The sequence below is a fragment of the Nicotiana attenuata genome, unplaced genomic scaffold (genome assembly GCF_001879085.1).
Source record: "Nicotiana attenuata strain UT unplaced genomic scaffold, NIATTr2, whole genome shotgun sequence".
Lineage (NCBI taxonomy): Eukaryota > Viridiplantae > Streptophyta > Magnoliopsida > Solanales > Solanaceae > Nicotiana > Nicotiana attenuata.
The window spans coordinates 365,146-390,808 of NW_017670774.1; the positions used below are offsets into that span (position 1 = coordinate 365,146).

Here is a 25,663-nt window from a genome sequence, read left to right on the forward strand (position 1 = left end):
TACTATACGTGTTTCCTACTGAGTTCTTAAATTTGTTTGCTTTACCTGACTTTGTTTGAGTTCTAAGCATGCTTCCTTTATTGTTTCTTAAGTTTACATCACTTCTTCTCTCTACTGAACTTGCTTAAATTCCGAGCTTTTCTCAAACATGTTCTTTATGCTTTCAAACCTGCTATCATGTTTGTTGGTCTCTTATGAGTCTCTGAAAGAGACCTCTGAGTCTGCTTCAATGGCTTGCCTTCTCATCTCTGTGCCTGATTCGAGTGAAAACCCTAGAATTTGGGGGTTTCTTTGCAAGTTCGATTTTGTGTTTGGACTAGGGTTCTACTTTGAAACCCTGTGCTCTCAGACTCATTATGAGTCTATAAATTGGACCTGAACCCTTTTTATGACTGTTTCTTTGATAGTCTTTTCTAATCAGCATGACAACTCCTTCTTGTTTGATATTTGTGTGCCTTATATATGAGAAATTCTTCTTTCAAAAAAGGTTTTGCCAATTATGATTGATTCCGAATTCCTTTTAGTAAGGTTTGATTGATTGTTATTGATTTTCCTTTAGTAAAACCCTTTCCTCTCTTTTCCTGACTTGGTTCATTCGAACAAAGCCTGCAATTTTGATTTTACTGACTGTTTGATTGATTCCCTGTCCTATTTTTCACAAACCGTATACCACTGGACTTTTTCCTTAAATAAACTCTTATGTATTTACCCTCTTTGCGTTACTTTGGAAAAGATTTCAGTCAAATTCTTTCCTTAACTGTCTTCCACCCGTTTGAAATCAGAATCCCCTGACTAAAGGGAGACTTTATGTGATTGATTGTAAAACTATTTTTCTTACCTTTTCTTACTTGCCTTCTGCACTATAAAAGGGGACTACCCTTCTGCACTTTCAAGGACACGCGATTGAATACTCTTTAAGACAACTTCGAATTCAATACTTTTACACACCTTCAGCTTACACTACTCACCTCACACTCTCAATTTCAATACTTTCACATTCTCATCTAAGTTTCTTCTGGCTGTTTGCTTGCAATTTGTGCTTTACTACTACTTTTTCTCTGCTTATTTCTGAAACTGGTATGTCCTAATTTAGTTTCAGCCATCACACCAATGTGTTTATTTATAGCTTCTGCAATCCTGTTTACTTTACTGTCCATGCTCATTGATTAATCTATATATTATTCTCTTTGCACCTGTTTTCTACTGTGAATCCCTATACCCCTATTCCCTCTATGTGTTTGAGTTAAGGTTTAGGCATGGAAGTATCCAAATTGATGCTCATGTTTGGACCTGATCCTTGATGGATCCTAACTCCCAAACAGATGTGGCTAACAGGCTGGTCAGGGGTGTGCCAGCACTCCTAATTGCTGGGTATGACCATCAGTCTGCCATGGCCTTCCCAGAATCCCCTCTATTGCACTTGCACTCATTCCTAGTTTCTAAGTTCTGCCCCCTCCTATGAGCCTTGCTTTGGGACCTTGAGTTCCCCCCAAACTTGGACATATGAGGGCTGGCCCTTCCACACTGTACTTTAATTCAATTCTGCAATTTATTTGGGTGTAAGCACTGCCCGGAGTTCATGAAGCTCCTGGAAACTCTGACACACCCAAAAATGAGAAAGGCTTTGGAAATCAGATCTTCAGAGTTGGTTTATTTCATGTTTCAGACTTGGAGTCTAAATTAGGCTCTCCTTGGTTGTACTTTAATTTCTGATGTAATTTTACTTTCCTTTATTCATTCTGGGTTGTAATAATTTGTAATAACTTATGGGGGATATATAGTGAAAAGGGGAGGGTCACTCATGTATGCATGTGGGTAGACATCATGTTCTTAGGTGTTTATTCCTGCAATCTCATCCTGCTTTTCATCTATGCATCATGTCTATAGTTCTGCACTTATGCATGTCATATAGAAATCCTGTCTATAGTTCTGCACTTATGCATTTCATATAGAAATCCTGCTTATAGTTCTTCACTTATGCATGTCAAGAAATCTTGTCTATAGTTCTGCACTTATGCATTTCATATAGAAATCCTGCTTATAGTTTTGCACTTATGCATATATAGATACCATGCCTTTGAGGTTCTACACTCATATAGATACCATGACTATAGGCTTCTGCATTCTTGCATCGTACAGATAACCTGCCTATAGGATCTTTTAAATTCTGCATTTTGCATCTATCGTTAGACAAACGGTTTATATGTTTAAAATAACAAAATCGCATTATAGATACCATGCCTATAGGACTCTCGTGTTTCTATAAACATTTTAAAATCAATCACGCCTAGAAAGCATGTCTATAAGGGTCATCAACTGAATCTGAATCAAGCCTAAAATCAACAATTCCGATACTCATCATCTGCAGAGTTTATGTTTGCTTTCAGTATACTTCCCATTGCTAGATATCATGCCCATAGGTCTCACCTAGGCAAGCCATTAGGTAATTAATTAACTACACCAGTCTTTAATAATTACAACCAGCAGGCAAGCCTAATTTGGACTTCTTATCTGAAAATATGTGATAAATCAGCCACGCCTTAACGTTTAAGTTTAATTAAAGACCTAATCAGTATCTGAAAGACATGCTAAAACTATATGTTCTTTATGTTTTAAGGAGGTTTGTTTGAGCCTTGTTTGTTATGTGCTTCCCCATACTTGTCATGTATGTTTTGAATGTTGCCTTAGACTTTTGTCCTTTTTAAACTCTAAAAGCCAATTTTCCCTCCCCTTTAGGACTAGTAGTCCCTAATACCTCCGGGGCTGATAGGATTGGGATGGGTAATAGTATGCAATAAGTAACGAGACCATTCCGCGATTTAATACCTTAACGGGGTGGGTAAGGGTAGACATGGATATGATGACCACGCGATAACACCACGTGTATAAAGGGTTACCGGGTATTGTGTGGGGTGATCCGTGTTATTTATAAACCTAGGACCCCCCTCCCTCTTTACTTGTTTACTTCCTTTTTCCAGAATTTTAAAGCTGTTTAGTTTTCAGTTTCTTTAACTTCTTCTTTTACTTCAAAATCACTTGCACTTATTATGCAAAATCTCTCTTTTAATTTTCTGATTTTCGGTACTGTTTCTCCCCAAACTTCCACCTCTTTTACTTTTTTTTCGAATTACTTGCATCAGTTATTTGACCCCTTCTCCTTTACTTGTGTATCTTTCTTTAATTATAAAGCTACCTTCTTCCAAATTTCAGCACTCTTTAAACCTCTTGTATTTCTTTTATTTGCAACCGTTATGTGAAAGTTACCTAGTCTTTACAATGCTTGCTTGATTACTTGTTGTTTATATTTAAAGTCACAATTGTAGCATGGCCGGGAACCACACTAGTGGATCTTGAGGGGTGCCTAACACCTTCCCCTCGAGATAATTTCAAGCCCTTACTCAACCTCTGGTTTTCTAAATCAAATTCATTTTAGTGTCCTAATGCACTTAATCATTAGGTGGCGACTCTTCTAAATTGCAAGCCCAATTCCCAAAAGGAAAAGAGTTGTTCGCCCAAATGTCATAAACTCAATGTCGCGAGAAAAAGGAGGCATCGACATATATCAATATTATTTTTACAATAAAAGTATGTAATTCTTTTAAAAATTTATATTTAATGAGATAGGTTATACGCGCAATGAGCGCACCCTAAAATTAATAATTTTAAATGAACAAAGCTTAAATTGGAAGTTATTCATTGATGATTTCTTATCGAGATCTTCCATATACATAAATTTAAACTCTCACTAACCACGATATAAGATTAAAAGGTTGCTTAAAACAAAAGAAAGGTAAACGTGAGTTTTAAGTGCTTATGAAGAAAAGGAAAGAAGAAAGAAACATACAACCAGAATTTTCAAAAATTAAACAACACAACCATAAACATTCTCTTAAGTCTTCTTTTACCAACTCTTTGTACGGAACTTCTCTGTATATTCATTAAATAAACTATATTTTCTAGTGAATTTCATCAAAGAAAGATAAAAAGATTATTACACAAGAGATATAAGTGAATGCAACACATATAAGTGTTTACCCTAAAAAATGAACAACAACTAAATTTATACGTCGTTTGAAGGATATGTGATTTAATTCAATACAAATTATTAAGAACAACAGATAAATAAATTAGAGATAAAATAAATGCTCAAACCAATCGCAATGTGATGATCAAGCCTGATCGCAGATTGAACAGTGAAATTTGTCCTCGATCAGACCCTCGATACAAGCTCGGTCGCGAATAAATAAGAGAACAAAATGAAGAACACTTTGAACAATAGCTAGAAGACGAAAATAAACTTTTATTGCTTTAATTTGCGTGTCACACAATATTAGAATAAAAGAAACCTTCCCCATTATATAGTAGGGGAATTTCAGTCCTAGTACAAGTCTAAATAAGGTTAAAAAAAATCTGATAAATGTCGATGATCTGCAGTTGATATTGGACGAATTCGCACCGTAATATCCGGTTGAGGGCGAATATTACGGCTCTCTACTCGTCATGTATAACCGTTCTCCGCGTTTCCCGAGGTCCAAAGGCTATACTTGGTCCGGGTCTGTTACTTCACCGTGCCCGATCTTAAATACATCGTTTATTCCTCCCGGGTTTCGATACGAGGGGTTCTTGGGCCTCGACTATAATCATGTCAAGTCGTGCTTCCCCTTTGTTTCCTCATTGGGAAATCGGGGAAAACTCTACCCCCAATTTTACCCATACATAATAAGAAAGTGAAAAATCTACTATCGTAATCGCCCTCCAAAATACTAGCCACAAAATATATATTTTTATATATTAACGTATATTGTTTTGTACATTAATAATGTATATTATTTATATATTTGACTAGCGACTATACGAAGAAAGTATATCTTTCACAAGTATAAGTCTACACCCTTAGGGGTCGTTTGGTTGGAATATGATTTATACCGGTATAAGTTATGTCGGTATAAGTTATATTGGGATAAGTTATGCTGGGACTAATTGTGCTGGGATTGTTGTTTATTCATTGTTTGGTATGTTGTATTAAGAATGACAATTGCATAATTTCTAAGAAGAAGGTATAAGTTATACCGGTGCTAATTATCCCACCTTCTATAAGGTATAAGTTATCCCCGTGTTAAAATGTCACGACCCAAAATCTAACCGAGGTCGTGATGGCGCCTATCGTGTTACAAGGCAAGCCTATTCCCAAAATATTACTACTAATTTGATTATAAGAATTTAATAAACATTTTTAATAATTTAATTCCTGATAAACTAAACCAACTCTAAATATAAATAATATAAAATACAGAGACGAGTCCCAAACATCAGGGTGTCACTAAGACATGAGCGTCTAAAACTATGAACTAAGATATATAACTGTCTAAAAGAAGAAATGACAAAAAGAGTAACAAGGTCCCGCGGACGTTGGCAGCTACCTTGCAATCTCTACAGATAGCCGGCCTGAACTCAACGAACTCACCTGGATCTGCACATAAAGTGCAGGGTGCAGTATGAGTACAACCACCTCAGTAGTAACAGAAATAACTAAGGAACTGAGCAGTAGTGACGAGCTGAGCTAAAACAGTCCAATTATTATTTTTCACATTTTAAAATAACAGGAATAAACAGGTAAATTCCATAACTCAGTAAATGCCAAAAAGAAATTTAACAGATAAATGCAGCAACAGCAAAAGTAAATGCAACCTTACAACAATGTCACTCCATCACTCAGCGCTACGTGCTCACCACTCAACACTCAATACACTCAACACTCTGCGCTCACTGGGGGTGTGTACAGACTCCGGAGGGGATCCCAAAGCCCAAGCGCTAAGCACGGACAACTCACGTGCTACCATATCAATACCTGGATCCGCACGGTCAACTCACGTGCTACGCGGACAACTCACGCGCTATGGTATAAATACCTGAACCCGCACGGTCAACTCACGTGCTACGCGGACAACTCACGCGCTATGGTATTAATATTCTCACAACCAGGCCATCATATCAATACCTGGATCCGCACGGTTAACTCACGTGCTACACGGACAACTCACGCGCTATGGTATAAATACCTGGACCCGCACGGTCAACTCACGTGCTACGCGGACAACTCACGCACTATGGTATTAATATCCTCACAACCAGGCCCTCGGCCTCACTCAGTCATGTACCTCACTAGCCTCACCATCATCAACAAATAAGGGAACACAGCCCACATCAAGTATCACAGCATATTAGCAATTAATAGAGACTGAGGTAAATATGTACAATAATTTCTATGACTGAGTACAAATAATGTGAGCGTGAATAAAACCTAAACAGGATCTCTAACATGAAGGCAAACAAGTTCAACAACAAGTAAACACATAACCACAGATAATAGCTTTTAGGCCTGGCCTTACGGGACGGACCAAGTCTCAATCCCTCGCGGTGCACACCCACACGCCCGTCACCTAGCGTGGGTATCACCACCAAACAATCACATGATATCAATTTCTCCGGGTTTATACCCTCAAAGCCAGAGTTAAAACTGTTACTTACCTCAACAACGTAAAATCCTACTCCGGGATGTCCTCGTCCCTCGACTCGATCTCCAAAAGCTTCGAATCTAACCATTATCAGAATACTACTATCAACATAGTCTAAAGAATCGAATTACACAATAAAACTACATAAACATGCCAAAAATCCGAAATCGGCCAAAACTCGGCGCCCCGGGCCCACATCTCGGAATCAGTCGAAAATGACAGAATAATAATCCTCATCCTCTCCCGAGTCTAACTATATAAAATTTGTCAAAATCGGACTCCGTTTGGTCCCTCAAATCCTCACTTAAAACTCTCCAAAACTCAAACCCTAACTCCCTCAATTTCACTTTGAAATCATCAATCAAATCCCAAAAACGAAGATGGATTCATAAATTATAATCAAAATCGAGTAGAGAACACTTACCTCAATCCATATGGTGAAAATCGCCTCCAAAATCGCCCAAATCCGAGCTCCCCAACTCAAAATATGATCGAATGAACAAACACTAGTTTTGTATATTTCTCTACCAGCTATTCTGCCTCGTTTCTCGAGCCAAACGATCCCGAAACTTGTATTTTATGCCTCCAATGGATTCCTTGTGAAATTCTAATCAAGTTAGACTTTTGAATCACTCAATTTGACCTTATAACGAAGGAGATATGTAGGTTTTAATATATGCAAATAGTGCAGATTTTTAAATACGCTGCTAGTGGCAATTTCGTAATTACTCTGAAAAAAATCTGACAACCTAATTTTTAGTAAAATGACCATAAAATCCTCATACGATATCCAAATTCGATGATTCTTTTTTCTACGGATCCGTAATTACGATACGGATCTAATGCTTCAATCAAAAAAGAAATCGGAGCTCATTTGTTCAATATGATATCATTTATGCTTGAAGAAACGGCGTCGAAACATAAGAAAACGAGCGCAACACAACCCAAACCTATTCGAAACTCACCCGAGGCCCTCGGGACCTCAACTGAAAATTCCAACAAGTCACATATCACTACCCGAACTTAGTCGAACCTCCGGAACACCCCAAAACAACACCAAAACACCAAATCAACCTCGAATTCAAGCCTAAGACTTTTAAACTTCCAACTTTTGCCAATTCAAGCCTAATTCTATCACGGACCTCCAAATTACATTTCGGACACACTCCTAATTCTAAAATCACCCAAGGAAGCTAATCGAATCATAAAAATCCAAATCCGAATTCTTTTACTCATAAGTCAACTTCCTGTTGACTTTTCTAACTTAGCTTTCTAATTAAGAGACTAAATGATCATTTCACTCCAAAACTACTTCGAACACAAACCTACCAACTCGATACAACTCAACACAGCTGAACAACACATAAAGAAATAGAAATGAGAGAACGGGGCTACAACTCTTAGAACGACTAACCGGGTCGTTACATAAAATTAACACCGGGATAACTTATACCTGATTTGCTAACCAAACAGAAATACATAAACAGCCCCTCCAAGTCGTCCACAACGGTCATTTGAACACCTTAACTTGTTATGTGACCAGATAGACACCTCTGTTTGGTAGAAGTATATTCTCTTAAACCCCTTACGCTGACATGGCAAATTTTGTGTGTTACACTTACATCTAAGCGCGTGAAGATCTTTAAAATTAGGCTTATCTTTTTTGGGGGGTTTGGATAAAAACACAACAACTGAATTGGCGGTTTGGATTTTCATTCAACCTCGGCAAGATGTGATTTTCGGTAGTCGTTCAATAACTTTCCGATCGACGAGACTATCATCGACAGCAAGAACATGAACTTCATAAGAATCAAAAGACGGGCACAAATTATCAAACTCCTCCATCTTCTCCACCCTCCACCGCCGCGAAAATACTTCGTTCCTCACCATGACTAAAATATACTTCGGAAGAAGTGAAAAACAGAATTTTCTAGGGAGAAGAAGTGAGAAAATAGTGTTGTTTGTTCATATTATACAAAAGGGGTGTTGGAGTGTTAGTAAAATGTCTTCTTCATATACGAATTACGATATCTTTTACTTTCTCTCTATATATGAAAAAGAATAGAGTGTTCAAAATCAAATCTGGTGAAATCTGGTGAATCCAATTTTCACTCAATTTCATGGGTAAAAATTGCCGGAAATCACTGACCACCACTCAATTTCATTCAATTTTATGTGGGTTTTTGTCATCCAATTTCTTGGAAGGTGCTAGGAAATCAGTGTGAGGGGTTATTTGGGGGGAAGGGGGCGATTAGGGGGAGTGAGAAGGAAGAAGATGAAGAGGGGGGGTTGGTTAATTAATAAAAAGATTTTTTTAATGTATTTAGTTTATATTTATCAAAAAATTTATTATGTTCACGAGATACATTTAATAGCCACTTGAAATGTTAAAATAAAAAAGGGATCAGTTAAGGTGTTCAAGTAACCGTTGTGGACAACTTGGAGGGGCTGATTATGTATTTCGCCTTATTTTTATACCACCCTTATACCTTCTTATACCTCATACCAAATGACCCTTAAAGTAGCGATAGAATAGAACCAATACATATCTCCACTCTTAAAGTTTCGAATTCGAGTTTTAATAATAACAAGTTAATACTTCAACTTCAATAAACTTTAAAGTTTAAACCGTGCAAAACCGGATTAATAGGAGCCCACATGCATATATCGAACATAGAGTGAGAAACAATAAAAATAGGGATTTTTTCCTAACTATACCATATTTGAAATCTTATTACCAAAAATGTGCATAGTTTGTATATTACCCGCCCAGTCCACACTTTAACTACAATTTATATACCAATCATTTATTAGGCAGAATCTGCCATTTATTGCGCGCGAAAAATTAGCCACAAAATCTGGGATTGATTTATTCCAAATTAAATTCGAAATTTGAAACGTAAAGGAGATCTGGAAGCTGCGTAATTTTGAAACTGAAAGGAGATCTCTGTTCTTCAACTTCATCTTCATCTGTTCTTCCATATATTTTCCACCATTGATAGCCATTAAAAAGCTTGAAAACATTGAATTCAAATTTGGGTTTTCAAAAATCATTATTTGTTTGGATTGGGTGTTGTTGAAAATAATCGGGAATATGATTTGAAGTTTATATCTCAATTTTGAGGGGTTTTGGTGAAGATTAGACTTGGTTTTGACTGAATTTCAGATTGAAACTCGAAGAAGAAGAAGAAGAAGAAGAAGAAGAAGAAGAAGAAGAAGACATACTTTCAGAAATTGTAGATAAATTGTAGATAAATTGTAGAATTGTAGATAAATTGTAGATTGGGAAGACTAAAACTTCTACAAATCTTCTACAATTATGTCGAAAATGCCAATTATGCTACAATTGAAATGGGAATTGGGATATTAAAATTCAATGTATCCAATTTGTAGATATCTTGTAGATAAATTGTAGATTATTTGTATTCTGATTGTAGATGCATTGTTTTTTGTTTTCACAAATCCAAAACGACTAAGCTTCTACAAAATCTTCTGCAAAAAACAGTCTACATTTTATCTACAATTTTTCTACAATTCTACAATTTATCTACAATTTATGAAAATATGTATTCTTCTTCTTCTTCGAAGAGTTTCAATCTCCTTTCTCCAGCCAGACTTGTCTGCACGATTAGGAATTATAGTTTGGTTACAGAAATAAAAGCAAAATGATAAGTTTCTTGCTTTCCGAATCCTTTCTCCAGGAGTTTCAAAATGATAAAAGCATGATTAGGAGTTTCAATCTCCTTTCTCCAGCCAGACTCGTTTTCGAACCTTGCTTGATCTTCATTGATGAACTTCAAGTAAATAAAAATGAGGATAGGAATTTGTTTGTAGGGTTTACTGGATTTTGTTTGAATTTAGAGGTAAAGATAGTGGTTACAGAAGAAGGAAAATGGAGGAATAAGCGTGGGAGGGTACAAATGAACGTGGGGGGTATGGTGATGAGGGGTTAGGAGAGAGAAAGAGAGGATTAGTACTTAGTACTATCAAATAACGGAAGTGCTTAAATTAAGGAGTATAAAATATCACATTAATTATAACCTTAATTAGATATGGTATATAAATGGTAATTTTGGTATGCTAAATGTAATTAAGTGAAACCTTAAACATGTAGGGTAAAAAGGTTTCATAAGTGGGATAGGAATGTAAAAATGAGTAGGTATATAAACCCTAAAAGAAGAAGGAACAAAAGGAAAAAGGGGTGATATATAAATATAATAGAGATTTCACAAATCTTTTCCTCCTTTCGTTTTCTGGGGTTGGAAGGGGGAAGAACAAAGTCACACCTGTGTTACTCATTATTCATCCTTCACAAAGTAACCCCACTTCATTGCATATATCGCCTACAATATTCTCCAAATATATTTTCAAAATCTCTTCTTCTCCAAAGCATTAATTTTTTAAATCCCCTTTTCTTGTTCTATTTATTCCCTTCTAGAAAATCGAATCTTTAGTCATTAATCTCACAACCCCCACTTGTCAAGAATGGGTAAAAATCGATTCTTTTCCTTATTTGACACTCCCCAAATTGTGTGCTGACATGAAATATTAGGATTTGCTTAATTTTTTTCATTAAAAGGTAGAAAGAAAAAAGGTTTTTTTTTTTTTTTTTTTTTGAGTGATGGGTAGAAGGGAAATGCAAGTGTTGGAGTGTAAAAGAGATGGGAATTTGTGTAATTCTCAGTTGGGGTTTCAATGGAGTCTCCAAGATTCAAACTTTGTTCCTGTTGGTGGTTTATTTGCATCAGTTGGTCAGATGGGAAGTATGGGTTTTGGTGTTTCATCACCTAATAATTCGAATTCCCGGGACGAAAATGGTGGATTTAAGTTACCTTATTTTGATTTGTATATGAAGTATTTGTCATTCCCTGAGATTGTAGGCAATGGAGAAGAGGAAGAGGGGGTTGTGAAGAAGAAGAAGAAAGGTGGGCTTAAGATTAAGTTTAAGGTGGCAAATCCTTCATTAAGGAGATTAATTAGTGGTGCAATTGCCGGGGCGATATCTAGGACAGCTGTAGCTCCATTGGAGACAATTAGGACACATTTGATGGTTGGAAGTAGTGGGCATTCTTCTACTGAGGTGTTCAATAATATTATGAATACCGAAGGATGGACTGGATTGTTTAGGGGTAACTTGGTTAATGTGATCCGAGTTGCGCCTAGCAAAGCTGTAGAGGTAAATTTTAAGTCTTCCCCTCTTCTTTATTTTGTTTGTTTGCTACTCATTTGCAAATTTGAGTTTGAGGCTTCTTTTAATGCTACTAATGTTATTTAATGGATTTGTTACTTAGTTTATGATTGATCCTTTGAATCCTCAGTAAGTTCAAAATTTTGCTTTGATTTCAAACTTAATACTGCTGTGACATGAGTTATCATCATTCAGACAATGACTGTTCCTTTTAATTGAAAGAAATTGAAGTAGATATATGGTCCTTGTTTCTCTATTAATGTTAGGTTTAGGGAGAAAAGTTCCCCTTTTACGCCTCACCAATATTTCCTGATGTTAATATTTTGTCTTTGCTATTGCTTTTATTTATGGCTGTGGTTGCATTTGGCTATGTGATGGCTTATTTGGCCTCCTCCTTTCTCTATGTATATTGGAGTTAACCTGCTTTGTGACCACATCCTACTCGTTTGGAGAGATTAGCATTATAGGATTAAACATCACGGGATGCTCATTTTTTTTTCTTTTTTTAATCTTTTGTTACTATTGGTCCCTTGGTCAGTGGATCAGGAACATAAGGAACAAGATAGGATTTTCTGACACTTTCTTTGGTAACGAACTCTCTGGAAGTTAAGCAAGTACTATCTGTCGCATTGTTTTCCCGACCTGATTGATAGATTAGCTTTGTATGTACGTAATTACTTCTTTCAAGAAACCATTAACAATGCTTCTTTCAGAGAATTATATGCATTATGACTTCAGGAACCCTCAATTTCTGCCCGTGATATTACTTGTTTAGCCTCATTTATATTAGAGTTAACTTGCTGTATTCCCGGACCCCATTTGTGGGATTCCACTGCGTTGTTGTTGTAGTTAACCTGCTATATTAAATTGCTGGTTCTACATTGAGCAACATGGTTAATGAGGATTTCCACCCGACCCCGATTAGCTTGGGATTGGGGCATAGTAATATTAGTAGTTCAGTTGTTGTTGTTGGAGTAAATGTGCTTGTTAATGGAAAGCCTTTTTCATTTTGAGGGATTGGTGGTTTAGGATAAACAGAGCGGGTAGTCTGTTTTTTTCTTATATTTTTGGTGCTACTAGCCCTTTGGGCAGTAGATCATGAGTCTAGGGAACACTATAGGATTAGGTGACACTTTTCTTGGGTAGTGAATTGCTGAAAGTTAAAGCAAATGATAATGTGTTCAATTGTTTTTCTATTCTGACTGATTTGCTATGCCAGTAAGTCTTTGTTGAGCGACCATAACAAGTCAAAAAATGAGTTTACTATTCTTATTGCTCCTCTGATGTAGTGTTCTACTTTTCTATCCTGTGGAATTCTCACAGTTCTTATTGGTGTATGACCGGTATGCATCAGGATACTTGATTGTACTTCAGAGCAACTATTTTTTATTTCCTTCTTTGGGAGGAAATGGAAATGAGAGAGGTGTGAGAATTATTTATGTTTAGCTTGTCCTTTAACAGTTTCTCATTACTTCCAATCTTCACATGAAGGTAATTACAGCCTCTCATCTCTTTATCCACCTTAGCGATTTCAGTATATAGGTGACTGTTGAATAGAGTTGGGTAAAACCTGCAAGTATTTCCGTCTCTGCTTTCTTGTCTAACTGGTTTGATGTTCCCTTACCCTCTGTCTTACTTTGTCTTTCTTCTTCTCACCCCAGTTAAACATAAAGATGGAAATTTGATTATAAAAATCCATGTATCGCTGGTTTCTTGGAGAAGTTAGCATTAGCCATTACTTAATTACTGAAGTTGACAAGTTGAATGGTTGCAACTTGCGTTGGTTTGATTAAGGTGGTGAAGGATCAGCTCCGAGAAGCTTGAATGATTTCTAGTGAGCTTTTGCCTAACTTAGCTGTACTTTATGATGGATAAAGCTTGAGCAACATAGTAATTCCACTATGCATGAACATTGGCGGCTTTTCATGTATGAATTAGTTGTCAATACTTAACCTTTGAGTCATACCTTTCAGCACGAACGATGGTTTTCATACAATGTTTCCATCATTGGCTGATATCTTTTTGTGTTTCTTTCCTACTGCAGCTTTTTGCTTATGATACTGTTAACAAGAACTTGTCACCTAAACCCGGAGAGCAACCCAAAATTCCAATTCCTGCTTCATTAGTTGCAGGAGCCTGTGCCGGAGTCAGCTCTACTTTACTGACATATCCTCTCGAGCTAGTCAAGACTCGATTGACGATTCAGGTAAAAATGAAAGTTGCTGATGATAGCTTGAAGATATTCCTCTGGAACTTTATATGAAAATAGTACTTGATTTATTGACCTTCATTATCTGCAGAGAGAAGTTTACGATGGTTTACTCGATGCATTCGTAAAAATATTGAAAGAGGGTGGGCCTGGTGAGCTCTATAGAGGTCTCACCCCTAGTCTTATTGGAGTCATTCCCTATGCCGCCACAAACTACTTTGCGTATGATACACTGCGGAAAGCTTACAGAAAGATTTTCAAAGAAGAAAAGATCGGAAACATAGAGACACTTCTGATTGGATCAGCAGCAGGTGCTATATCTAGCAGTGCAACGTTTCCTTTAGAGGTGGCTCGTAAGCATATGCAGGTGGGCGCTGTTAGCGGAAGAGTAGTTTACAAGAATGTAATTCATGCTCTTGCCAGTATACTTGAAAAGGAGGGTATTCAGGGGTTGTATAAAGGCCTTGGTCCGAGCTGCATGAAGTTAGTTCCTGCAGCAGGAATATCTTTCATGTGTTATGAAGCATGCAAGAGGATATTGATAGAGGCAGAGAATGAAGAGTAAAAGAAGCTCCTTTGAAAATATGCTTGCGCGATAGGGTCATAGAGCAATTCAAGAATAGGCAAAAGGTAGGGGACATCTTCTTTATACAATTGAGTTGATTTATCTTACTCCTTTTTTTCGGGATGCTCGGAATTTTGTTTTGGATTGAGCCTGGTTTGTCAGGTAAGAATTGATAAAATCTCAACAGTGGGTACTTGTTTTGGTATCACTTTTTTCCATTATTGAGTCAAGGTAATGAAATGCAGTTTGACGATAAGACATCGCCATTATCATTTGACTGATAACCTTTAGCTTTGTGAGTGTCAAAGCTATAGAATATATTAGGTGAGGATGAGAATCTTGCTCCGCTAATTTCCAGATGTTATGTTAGATATATATATATTACTATGCTCGTGCACTAATATTGGATCAAACTAGTTCCCAAATGAGGGTCCAACTTATTTGCCAACCAGATTGGAAATCTTTAGCTTTCATTGATGTCAAGATTAAGTCTCACCACTAATACAACATTGTACTCGATAGTTGAAAATTTCATAGCCAATGTGAGGTCTCTTAGAATGCGCAATCCCGTGTTAATTCTGGACTAGGATGAGCTTAAATGAAGCGGCGCGGATAGTTAAGATTCATATAACAGCAATAACCGACTACTTTGGAATCTGAACATAGTTGTTGGCCTTGATTGTAGTTGAATTAACGATGCATTTTTCATGAGAATGTGTCAATTCAATAGCATCAACACAGATTAAGAGTTCCAAAAACAATCAGAAACAGGCAGATAAATTTGGATTATAAATTATGATATCATCTCTTCGAAGAAGTTGGTCTACAATGTAGCACGGTACTGAACAATGACAACAAAATCAAATTTAAAATTCTTCACATCTAAGTTACAGGACTTGCATGAACATCATCTGATACACGCCAAAGGGTATACAAAAAACAAAAGGCAGACAAAAATCCAATATAGTTTGATGTTTTTCATGCATCAGACTCCTGACTAACAGTGGTACAACATGACTATAGGCCTTGCGCGTGTTTCAGCGTCTTAGTTTTCTTATATACAGTAAGGGAAGCATTGGCTAACATCTTACTTGAAAAACAAAATGACCATAAGAAGTTTACTAGCAGTTGACGCCACATTGACCTCTTGCAGCAGTCTTTGCAGCATCTGATGTGAAGGGATCGATGCGCACCCAAAGCAATGAGAATATGGACGCAAGGAGAACCGCCCAGACAATGACAATGGTAGGAGTACGATTCTGTCGTCCCAACAAACCTTTGAGGAAAGGGTACAAGTGGACAATGACCCAAATGGCAAAGAACAACTTTCCGAATAGAGGACCCCATGATTGATATCCACTGTTTATGGCATATGAAACACCAGCCACGATTCCTACCAGGTTCACAATAAGGATTGTTGTTGGAGGAATGAGCAGAGACGTCCATTTGAACACATAAAGCTCCGCAAAATCTCCATCTTCGTCGGATGCCTTTGACGTGACTGTAAAGTTTGTATCAATCCCAGCAAGCACTTTAAGGAGACCTTGGAAGACTGCAAACAAGTGAGCCGATGTACCACCAATGACCCAGAACTGTTCATTTCTCCACCAGTCCTCAATACTAACACCACTCCACCTAAGCTCCAATATACCGGTGGCAAAAATGGAAAGGAAGAGAAGAATGAACCATATGCCGGCATAGTTGCTTATCTGCAGGTAATTGAGAATCATTTATAAACATACACAATACTTGAGATGTATTTGGAAATATACACACAGCCAAGGGGATCTAGACCATAACTACGGGCAAGCTTGATCACAAAGGAATAGTATAAATACATCTAGAGGGATGAACACACAATCACATTCAAAGTAAAGCCAACCATTATATTAAAATCGGAAGAGCAAAACAGTTCTCAGCAAAAAGACACATAAAATTTGCAACATTGGATAATTTTTGCAAGCTAAGAGGAGAATTCAAGGAAGAGGGAAAAATTTGTATTATCTACTTTCATTTCCCTATTTTCAACTTTTTGATTCTTTACACCGGTTCCTTCCTACCACACCAGGGAATGAACTCAACAGCTATTAAAGTGCGAAGTTAGTATACTCAGCCCTTTCTAATTGGGCAAGTACTATTTCTGATACGGGTTAAACTTAACGGCATATAGAAATCTGAATGGAACTTTTGACTTACCTCAGGAATGATGAATTTTCCCGTCAGAAGACAGATGGCAGGAAGGGTACAGTAGGCAAGCAAAGGTAAAGATGTGATAGGATAGACAATGGTATTGATATATGCTATTCTCTCCAGAAGCATCAATCTGCCGCTGTAGCCATACCATATTGGGCAATGCCTACTCAACAGGATTTCAACAGAACCCAAGGCCCACCGAAGCACCTGGTTTAAACGATCAGAAAGATTGATAGGGGCAGACCCTTTAAATGCTGGCCGAGGAGGCATGCAATATAAGGAATACCATCCTCGTGCATGCATCTTAAACCCAGTCAAAATATCTTCAGTGACAGATCCATAGATCCACCCAATCTGATAGGAAAAAAACAAAGCTTAATAAGGGCTTTTGTGCCACAATAAAATCAATAGAGCCAAGCAAAACACACATCTTAGAGATAACAGAATGATACTCAGTAGTTCTGTACAGTAGTTCTGTACCTCTTTGCCCCATTCAGTCTTGTCCTCGTAGCCACAGCTAATAACATGGATTGCTTCTTTAAGAAGAGTTGCAGGATTAGTGGATGGAGGAATGCCTCCTTGTTCCATAAAGGTGGCAGCAATAAACACCGGTGATTGACCAAACCGCTTCTCCAAGCTCTTCTGTGACATAAGCAGCGACTTCTCCTCATCATATCCTGCAAACCCAAGGAAAACAGTCAACAAACAACATCATGATGAAGGTGAATATACATCTAGCGGCCTCAGCTAGGAGACAGGTAACACAGGCTGAGAAGTTGGAATGATTGTAAAAATTGGTTTCTAAGATTTTTTTTGTCAAGCTTGGTGTCCGTACCACCTTGTGCGTGCACCCGAACTGATTCCAAGGGGTACATGGCACCTCTCACCACCACAGGTACCAGGTTACTTTGTTCATCAAGGCTTGGACAAATGGGAAGACATCACCTAGTGTTTTGCCTCCACTATTTGAACCTAAGACCTCATGGTGTCAACCCGCTTTATTGACCACTACGCCACACCCTTGAGTGTTATTTAAGATAATCACATAAGTTAAACTGATTTTTTCAAGTCATACTGCTGAATGAAGGATCAATGGAGAAATATCATAAAAAGGTTATCTCAGTTTAGTTCCCATCCCTCCAGATATCTGATAGAAAGAACCTTAGAATATGTCAACAACGGTCAGAAGTTTAAAATACTTCTCCAGTATATCCTGCTTAGTGTATCCCTGAGAAGTTAGATGTTTTAAAATGACACTGTAGAATACGCAATTTACCAAAGAGGAAGTACAGATTTTTCAGGGACATTGATACTAAGGACGTACCTTCAACACCTTCTTCAATGTCTTCCATATTAAAAATCGGGATGGTGGATTCAGTTCTTTTGGCAGCCCTCTTCTTATCAATGTATTTCTTGTTTCCGCTCCTTCCCTTCTTCCTTGACCCACAACAGCTCTTTACTATGATGTTTGGCTCCAAATCAGCCTCAGTTAAGACAGGATCATACCCATAGAGGGCCTGCCTGTTAAAACAACACCCTGTTCCGACATACATAGGACCCTGAAGACCATCCAACCCTTTCAAGTTGATCTGCGAAACAGGAACATGATGAAATGAGCATGCATTGGAACCAATTTAAACATGACTCGCATACCAGAGGTGGTTGATAAGCAATCTGGAGAATGTGTATGTGACACTTACATCAAAGAACACAATGTTGCGGTTAGCATATCGATCGTGCAAGTCAATGCCATCAAATCGTTGAGGGAACTGAACATAACATGTCTTCTTTCCAAGAACAGGATCCATGTAGAAACACATAGCTTCTTTAAGTGCTTTGCTGTTGTTGAAGTAGTGATCACAGTCGACATTCAAAATATATGCTCCATTGGTAAGAACTGCAGAAACACGAATCTGCAGAAAAATGAAAGGTATAGCTTAAATAAATGAAACATCACACAAGCTAAAATATCAGATGGCACAAGGAGAACAACATGATCAATATGTTAAGTGACATTCTGTTCAACTTGACAGCATGCTGAATAAAAATGGAATATCACTTATTGTGATTATCAGTGGCCTACCAAAGCATTCATAGCTCCAGCTTTCTTGTGGTGCTGAAAACCTGGTCGCTTCTCACGAGAAACATAAACCAGACGAGGAAGTTCATTTCCATCAGTATCAAGACCCCCGCTATGCCCCAAAAAGACCTATCATCCAATCCGAAGCAAATAATTAAAAATAGGACAAGGTGAATAGTGCATGAACTCTGACATAAATTAGAGACATAAAGAGGACCTGAATCATTCCCGGATGATCCCTAGGGTTATTTCCAGGCCAAGGTGTTCCATCTTGCATTGTCCAACCTTCTTCGGGCATCTTTTGTGCTTTCGCAACAAGGATATTGATCCGTATTTTAAATTCTTCATATTCCCTCTGCACAGTCAAAATTGTCAGATTATTATTATTGTTTTAATTAGTGTAAAGGTTCAGAATTATTTCAGAGAAAAAAGAATTTTGGCAGTGGTATCAACATAAATCCTAATAATGGAGAGGCCTGAGGTTCCCAACTTGCAGAACTTTGTGAATGATTTATTGTAAATTACAATGCAGCAAACCAACAAACGTTCAGGTTAAAATAATCTCCACAACTACTTGTCCCGAAAAAATGTGAATGCCTTAACAAACCCTTCCAAGATCCTATAAAAAAGGATTTGAATTTACCTAATGGAGCATTTGCTGAAATAAAACTAAACTACCATCAAAAGCCTATTTCTAAGATGTGATGCCTACATACCAATACCATCAAGTAAATGAGATGCACACAGTCCCCATTGCTAAATTCAAAACATTTAAAATTCATGTGTACCTTCATTGCCCTGCGCTCTTTCACAAAAGAAGGCTGAACCTTATCCTTCAAATAATCTATCTTTTGAGCAAAATAAAATTCAGGTGCCCGAGGCTCAATATTGAACTTCTTGCAGAAGGGAACCCATTTCCTTGCAAACTCAGCGGTCTCAGAAAGGGCTTCAAATGTTAGCATTGCTGAACCATCATCTGAAACATAGCAGGAGACCTTGTCGACAGCATAATCCACAGCAAGTATGGACAACACCGTGTTAGCGGTAATGAGTGGAGGTTCTTTCATGGGATCCACTGTACTGACGAAAACATCAACAGGTGCAAGCTGTGAAGGCTCCCCTTCTCTATCATATCTGAAAAAGCAAGAAAGAATTTCAAGACCTTAAACTACACTACACGGATATGAAATCTAGTATTTATCCTAGAAGGACGCAAAGGATTTGAAACCTTTCACTAATCAAAAAGTTACTTGCCCAAGAGTATCTTAGCAACTAACCTCACAGCCAGCCTGTCAAGGAATGTCTCACGATTGATCGGTGACCATTTTGGAAACTGATCGAGAAGCCAGGACAAGGCAAACCAAACCTCACATATAACTGATACTAGCCACAGAGGATACGCATCATTCACTGGATGAGTTAGCCGGTATTGCAAGAAAAAGCCCAAGATGATCAACCGCAAAATGATTACAACCCGATATGGGGTAAGGTGGGATGAAGGGATGGGCACCACGCGGCTCAGAGGCTGGCGAGCATCATCAGCCCTGTCAATGAGAAATCCAGGAAGTAAAATAGATTTGAGTATCTATTTTTCATGCAGCATTTTGAACAAAGATGAAACAACAGGAAAGCTGTATTAGATAACCAATAAAGATTGACTAATAAACAAAGAACAGTTCTAGTAAAATAAAAATGAAAATTTTCTAACTTTTCACATCCCAAACTAAGTAATACTCTACAAGATTTTGGCAGTGAGAGTGAGATGTATAGCGTGCTGAAGGAAACAGAAATATTAACAGACTCAAGATAGCTCACAGTATAAATCTTTCCTACAGAAGGAGGGAAAGTTTAACTCGGTCAAATATCATATATCGTATTGTTCCCTAAAAAAATTCCAATTATACAATAAGATGCTCACATTTGCAGCTCTTCTCCATTTGATCCTGTCCCTTCAATGTCTCCCCCTTTCCCTTCTGTGTATCTGCTTGACGTTTGCACCATATTTTTCTCCTGTTTTAGTTTCCAGCCCTCTACCCTCTCCTTCCAGTCAACACTTCCAAGCCCATAAGAATTCAAGTCCTTTGAGGGGTCCACAATTCTTACAGGAACTGCAAAAAGAATATGAAATCATCAGAAGTTAAAAAGGAAGACCAAAACTATTTAAATACGCCATTACAGTTATTTAAAGATTATATCCAAATAGGCCTGTACCGGGTTGCCTTGGATCAACATAAGACAGGGAAGCATGCTTATCTCCAGGGCCTAAGGGTCCTGACATACTTCTTACAGATTGCGTATCAGTCATGGACCTAGGAATCTCACCAGAAACCTAAGATAAGCAGAAAGAATTTGTTAGCAGAAAAAGTACAAGTTACTATTCACCGATCAGAAAAAAATCCAATCAACTGTGCTTCAATCCCATATAAGGATGCAACATGAGGACTTCATATGAGGTTCTTTTACAACAGACTAATGAAACAAAAACACAGACAAAGCAACAAGAATGACAATGTAAACACATCTATCACTCACTTGCTGCCCGTTAGTGAGAAGAGGGATTGGTTGCTGAGATTCATGTCTAGAGGATGAAGAGAGACCAGCATCTTCACCCTGCCATTGCTGTCTGGCTTTGCTGTTTCCTTGAGCATAATTGAACTCATTGTCAATGTCATCAACATCTTCCTCATCATCATCTCCATCTACCCGTGGACTCCCTAATACATGGACCAACAAGCAATGATTTAGTTTCAGAAGCTTAGTTTTGAAACAAAAATGAAACCAAAAGAAAAAAGATGTCAAAACTCACCCATGTGCCTCTTGTATCTGGTTTTGCATTGAGGACATGATTGATTTCCATCTTTACGCTCATACTCATAACAAGCCCGGCAAACAGGAAAGGCACACTCATTACAGGCAACGAATAGATCACCACTAGCAGTCAACCCAACAGTATCACCACAAATTTGGCATATTTGATTATCGAGAGGCTTCAAGGCTTTCGGCTGCACCATAGTGTTCACTTTTATTAACAGGAATTTAGATTAACCAACAGAGACACACAAACTTACTCAAGCTTCACTAGAAAAGTGCATGAGAGTTAGAAGCAGAGGGGGCATTTACTCATTTGGAAGGAGGGTACAGGAAATAACAGTGAATTCATCCGTTTCAGCAAGAAATTCCTTTTCAAATAAAGGAACATTAATTATACACTTTTTTTTTAAAGTACGAACATTAGTTGCTCCTTTCAAAGATGATAATTCATTTTTTTATAATCATTTTTGCTTTATGCCCTGAAAATTTTGCCTCCTTATATTTGTCAATAAAAGTAATTCTAGGAAATTCCACTTGAGTCCATCCAAGAAAGAAGCAAATGGATGAAATGTGCAGCTCTAAACCAAACATATCACGAATACTCCTATTTTATTCGATAATCGAGTGCCAATCACATAAGAAAAATCTAAGAAATAATTCATAATCATATTCTTGAATTGAATATGCGGATCTAACAGAAGCTCAAAAATTGAAGATCTTTTTCCAAAAGCAACCATCAAATTATCATCGATCAGATCTAAAACCCCATCGATCAGATCTAAAACCCCATCATGAATTTAAAAAATTGAGTATAAATAAAAAAAGAATTTTAATTTTAGGAGTGATAAAGCACAAGGATAATATTCAAGAACCATACCGCACTATCAGAATCATGGCGAATCCGAACCAACTCATTTCTCTTGTGAGATCCAGCTACCATACCAGCACTTGCCTCCATTTCTCTTTCTCAAGAAACAGAGGGGTACTACAACTATAGCACAATTTACACCCCACTACAGCTTGATGAATCTTGATTCACTTTCGGGCATTGAAAAGAATAGCAGAAATGAAAAAGGGGTTATAGCAATGTGAATTAGCAGTGCATTTTCTTAGCTTCTTCAGCCAAAATCAACTGGCCATCAGTATTTGCACCCCTCTACTTCTCCTTCCTTGTGTGGTATGCTTTGTCTTTTTATCATTTCCTTGGGAAATTTTGTTTTTATTCAATTAACTATTTTTTAATATTCATTATTAGGATTTTTAACTGGCTTGACCGGTTACCAGGTATCGACTTTGGGGTTGGTTTAGATGCATAGGTTGCAGGGTTGGATTTAGATAGCTGGCTGATTCTAAAGTCTAAACTCAACAAAAGAAAGTTAATAAAATGTGGAGTTTTTCTTTCAAATTTTAGAGTGACTTCTAACTTGAACTATTTTTATTCGTTTTTGATTGCTGTGTCTTATTTCCCTTTCTAAGGAGTATGTTTTTAAAAGAATGTACATATTTTTTTAAATTTTTAATATTTTTATTTTATTTTAATGATACTTTTTTATAAGATTACAAGATACAAAAATATTTTTGATATGTTGTATGTACATTTAGTTAAAGATTATAAGATTCAATAACTTTTTTTGATATTTTTAAACTTTGTGTCCAATCAATTAGTACACATAAAAAAAATGGTAAACACTTACTCATAGTTACAGTAAGAATTACAATCAAATGATTTAACTTTAGCTATTACAATTACAGTAAGAATTCACTTACTCATGATTAAGCGAAAAATATCCATAAAAGACATGTTTCTTCTGTTTATTAATTTAATGTAAATACTGAGTATGATTATATTTTATCTAAAATAAAACGTAGCGAGTAATTCGTTAACAACATTTTTGTGTAACCATTATGTAACTAGAATATACAATATAGAAACATATACTATAGCCAAAAAAAAGAAAAATGTCTTCTTGCACTATTAAATGATGATGAAACTTACTTTATACTTTTTGATAAAAATATTTATTTTTAATGTATAAGCTACACGTTTCAAATAGTTGAACAGGGAGTGATGAAAAGAAATAGTGTAACGCGGAGTAATTTATTGTATATATATAATATATCTTGAAATCATTTCATCTCATGATTAAAGTGAAAATAGGATTATATAGTTTAAATATGTGGCATAAACCCATTTGATTTATCTAACTGTTAGGAAAATTTTATTTTGTGTCTCATATGACTTGCACTAGTTGTATGAGATATTTTTTGTCTTACAGTTTTGTGGACCCGAATTTTTATGAACTCAGAAGTGTAAGATTGGGGTCCACAAATTTGTGAGACAAAAAGGAGGCTCACACAACTAATGTAAGTTGTGTGAGGCAAACAATAAAACTTCTCCAAAAATTGTAATGGAGGTGGGTTTTTCACTTTTTCACTGTGTCCAATCAACTGGCAACTTGCTGAGAAATTTAGTTGTGTGTGTGGATTGTGGAACAGGTGGAAGTGAGACTCCTTGGCTGTGAACAGGCTGTACTTCGCAGTTTACCGGCTACTCCCGGTTTCCTTCCCCCGACAACCAAAGTAGCTGTCGGTGGCAACTGTCCATTTCACTCTGTTTAAGCATTTGCTGGTTTTAACAAAATAAAATAAAAGAATTTATGTCATGTTTGTGTCTAATTACATATGCACCCTTGCACCTCACACCGACAGCCTCAAATTGTATTTATTTTTTTTTGCTGCAAATTCTGTTAATTAATATACCAAAAATTAAATGTTAAACTCATTTTCCTTTCTGTTAAATAAGAGCCCTTTATATCAAACTCACAAACATTATTAACTTTTTGTTTAAACTGAATATTTACTTTATTTGTAATCCGTCTCAAAATATATTACTTCATCAGTACATTTGAGGGACAGAAAAAATATTTTAAGAATTCGAATAATGACATGTAACTGGGTAAGTATTTTTAGTCTTTTTTTCTTATTTAGGCACTCTTCTTTCTTGGTTAACAAAGAAAAGTTTTTTGTCACTAATAAGCTTTCTAGAAATTAGAATATGCTTAATTAAATGCAACTGTTTAAACATAGAATTAGAATCAAATAATATCAACAACGACAATATACCTGTAAAATTCAATAAGTGAGGTATGAGGAAGGTAATATGTAACTAGATCTAAATAATTTCGAAAAATAATTTTCAGAAAATATAAGAGGTGTCTGTAAAAATTATATTTTGATTGATAATGGGCATATATGACAAAAAAAATTCTTATTATGTGATAAAAACATGTACTACAAGATAATGTTTATCTTAATTGATGTCATGCAAAGCACTTATGAAACATTTATTGTTACGTACAGTTTCTAATTTTTCCTCGTTCATTTGTTTTTATTTTTTCCTAACAATATTAGGTTACGTGAAAGTATATTGAATTCTCCATGACATGCGTGAGTAGTTAAATTTTTCGAAAAAGGTAGATACGAAGTTTGACCAGAAAATGTGTTAGGTCCTTTGTCAAATCTTGTAGCCCTTCAGATTTTTATTAACTTCCCTCGTCATGAGATTAACTAAACTAAATTTAAATCAGTAGATAGGGCATCACCATCACATTTATATTTTCTGAGTCATAATTAGTTGGAATTTTGAATCAAGTGGTTATTGTAGTGGTTCACTATCTTTTTAGAAAATGTCAAATATAACATACGTACTAGACAATAGAGGTAAAATAAAAAATAAAAAAAAATAAAAATAGATGTGCAATCTTGGATAGAATCAGACAATAGCATGGTATATAAAATTATATATTCGCAAAAAAACAGCAACAACTACATCAATAATAAATCAGTGTAATCTCAGAAGTAAGGTTTGGGAGAATAGTGTGACAAAAAGCGATCGACATTAATTATTCGCAAAAAAAAAAAGATATATTGGTAAAAAGGTAGATTTTGCCCAGTTAAATGAAACTGCTGAAGTAGTTTACGCTTTAATCTAATCATTAATCCTACATCCCGTGCACTTTCTTCATTATTCAGGGAGCACTTAATTAAAGTAACCAGTCCAGAACAACTTTTTTCAGTGTTCTGCCATTAATGGGCAGTTAGG

At 36.6% G+C, this 25,663-nt stretch overlaps 2 protein-coding genes across 2 annotated transcripts; one reads left to right on the forward strand and one right to left on the reverse strand.

The window, feature by feature from the left end:
• The first annotated feature begins 10,733 nt into the window (after positions 1-10,733).
• LOC109243204 (adenine nucleotide transporter BT1, chloroplastic/mitochondrial) lies at positions 10,734-14,733 on the forward strand. Its single transcript, XM_019410113.1, has 3 exons — positions 10,734-11,691; positions 13,748-13,909; positions 14,004-14,733. Exons 1-3 carry the CDS (start codon positions 11,137-11,139, stop codon positions 14,475-14,477), a joined length of 1,191 nt encoding a protein of 396 aa, XP_019265658.1. The 5' UTR covers positions 10,734-11,136; the 3' UTR covers positions 14,478-14,733.
• A 504-nt stretch (positions 14,734-15,237) lies between these two features.
• LOC109243205 (cellulose synthase A catalytic subunit 1 [UDP-forming]) lies at positions 15,238-22,759 on the reverse strand. The gene is made up of 14 exons (XM_019410114.1): positions 22,439-22,759; positions 21,557-21,752; positions 21,283-21,464; positions 20,962-21,079; positions 20,669-20,858; positions 20,028-20,294; positions 19,539-19,884; positions 18,968-19,105; positions 18,754-18,879; positions 18,371-18,583; positions 17,995-18,259; positions 17,151-17,347; positions 16,674-17,024; positions 15,238-16,186 (listed from the first exon to the last, which is right to left on the reverse strand). Exons 1-14 carry the CDS (start codon positions 22,517-22,519, stop codon positions 15,599-15,601), a joined length of 3,258 nt encoding a protein of 1,085 aa, XP_019265659.1. The 5' UTR covers positions 22,520-22,759; the 3' UTR covers positions 15,238-15,598.
• Positions 22,760-25,663: the final 2,904 nt, after the last annotated feature.

Coding starts and splice junctions, on each gene's coding strand:
- LOC109243204 (XM_019410113.1), top strand. CDS start 11,137: ATGGGTAGAAGGGAAATGCAAGTGTTGGAGTGTAAAAGAGATGGGAAT. Junction 11,692..13,747: donor CGCCTAGCAAAGCTGTAGAG/GTAAATTTTAAG, acceptor TTCCTACTGCAG/CTTTTTGCTTATGATACTGT. Junction 13,910..14,003: donor AGACTCGATTGACGATTCAG/GTAAAAATGAAA, acceptor CATTATCTGCAG/AGAGAAGTTTACGATGGTTT.
- LOC109243205 (XM_019410114.1), bottom strand. CDS start 22,519: ATGGAGGCAAGTGCTGGTATGGTAGCTGGATCTCACAAGAGAAATGAG. Junction 21,080..21,282: donor TTCTCACTAACGGGCAGCAA/GTGAGTGATAGA, acceptor TGCTTATCTTAG/GTTTCTGGTGAGATTCCTAG. Junction 20,859..20,961: donor TGTTGATCCAAGGCAACCCG/GTACAGGCCTAT, acceptor TTCTTTTTGCAG/TTCCTGTAAGAATTGTGGAC.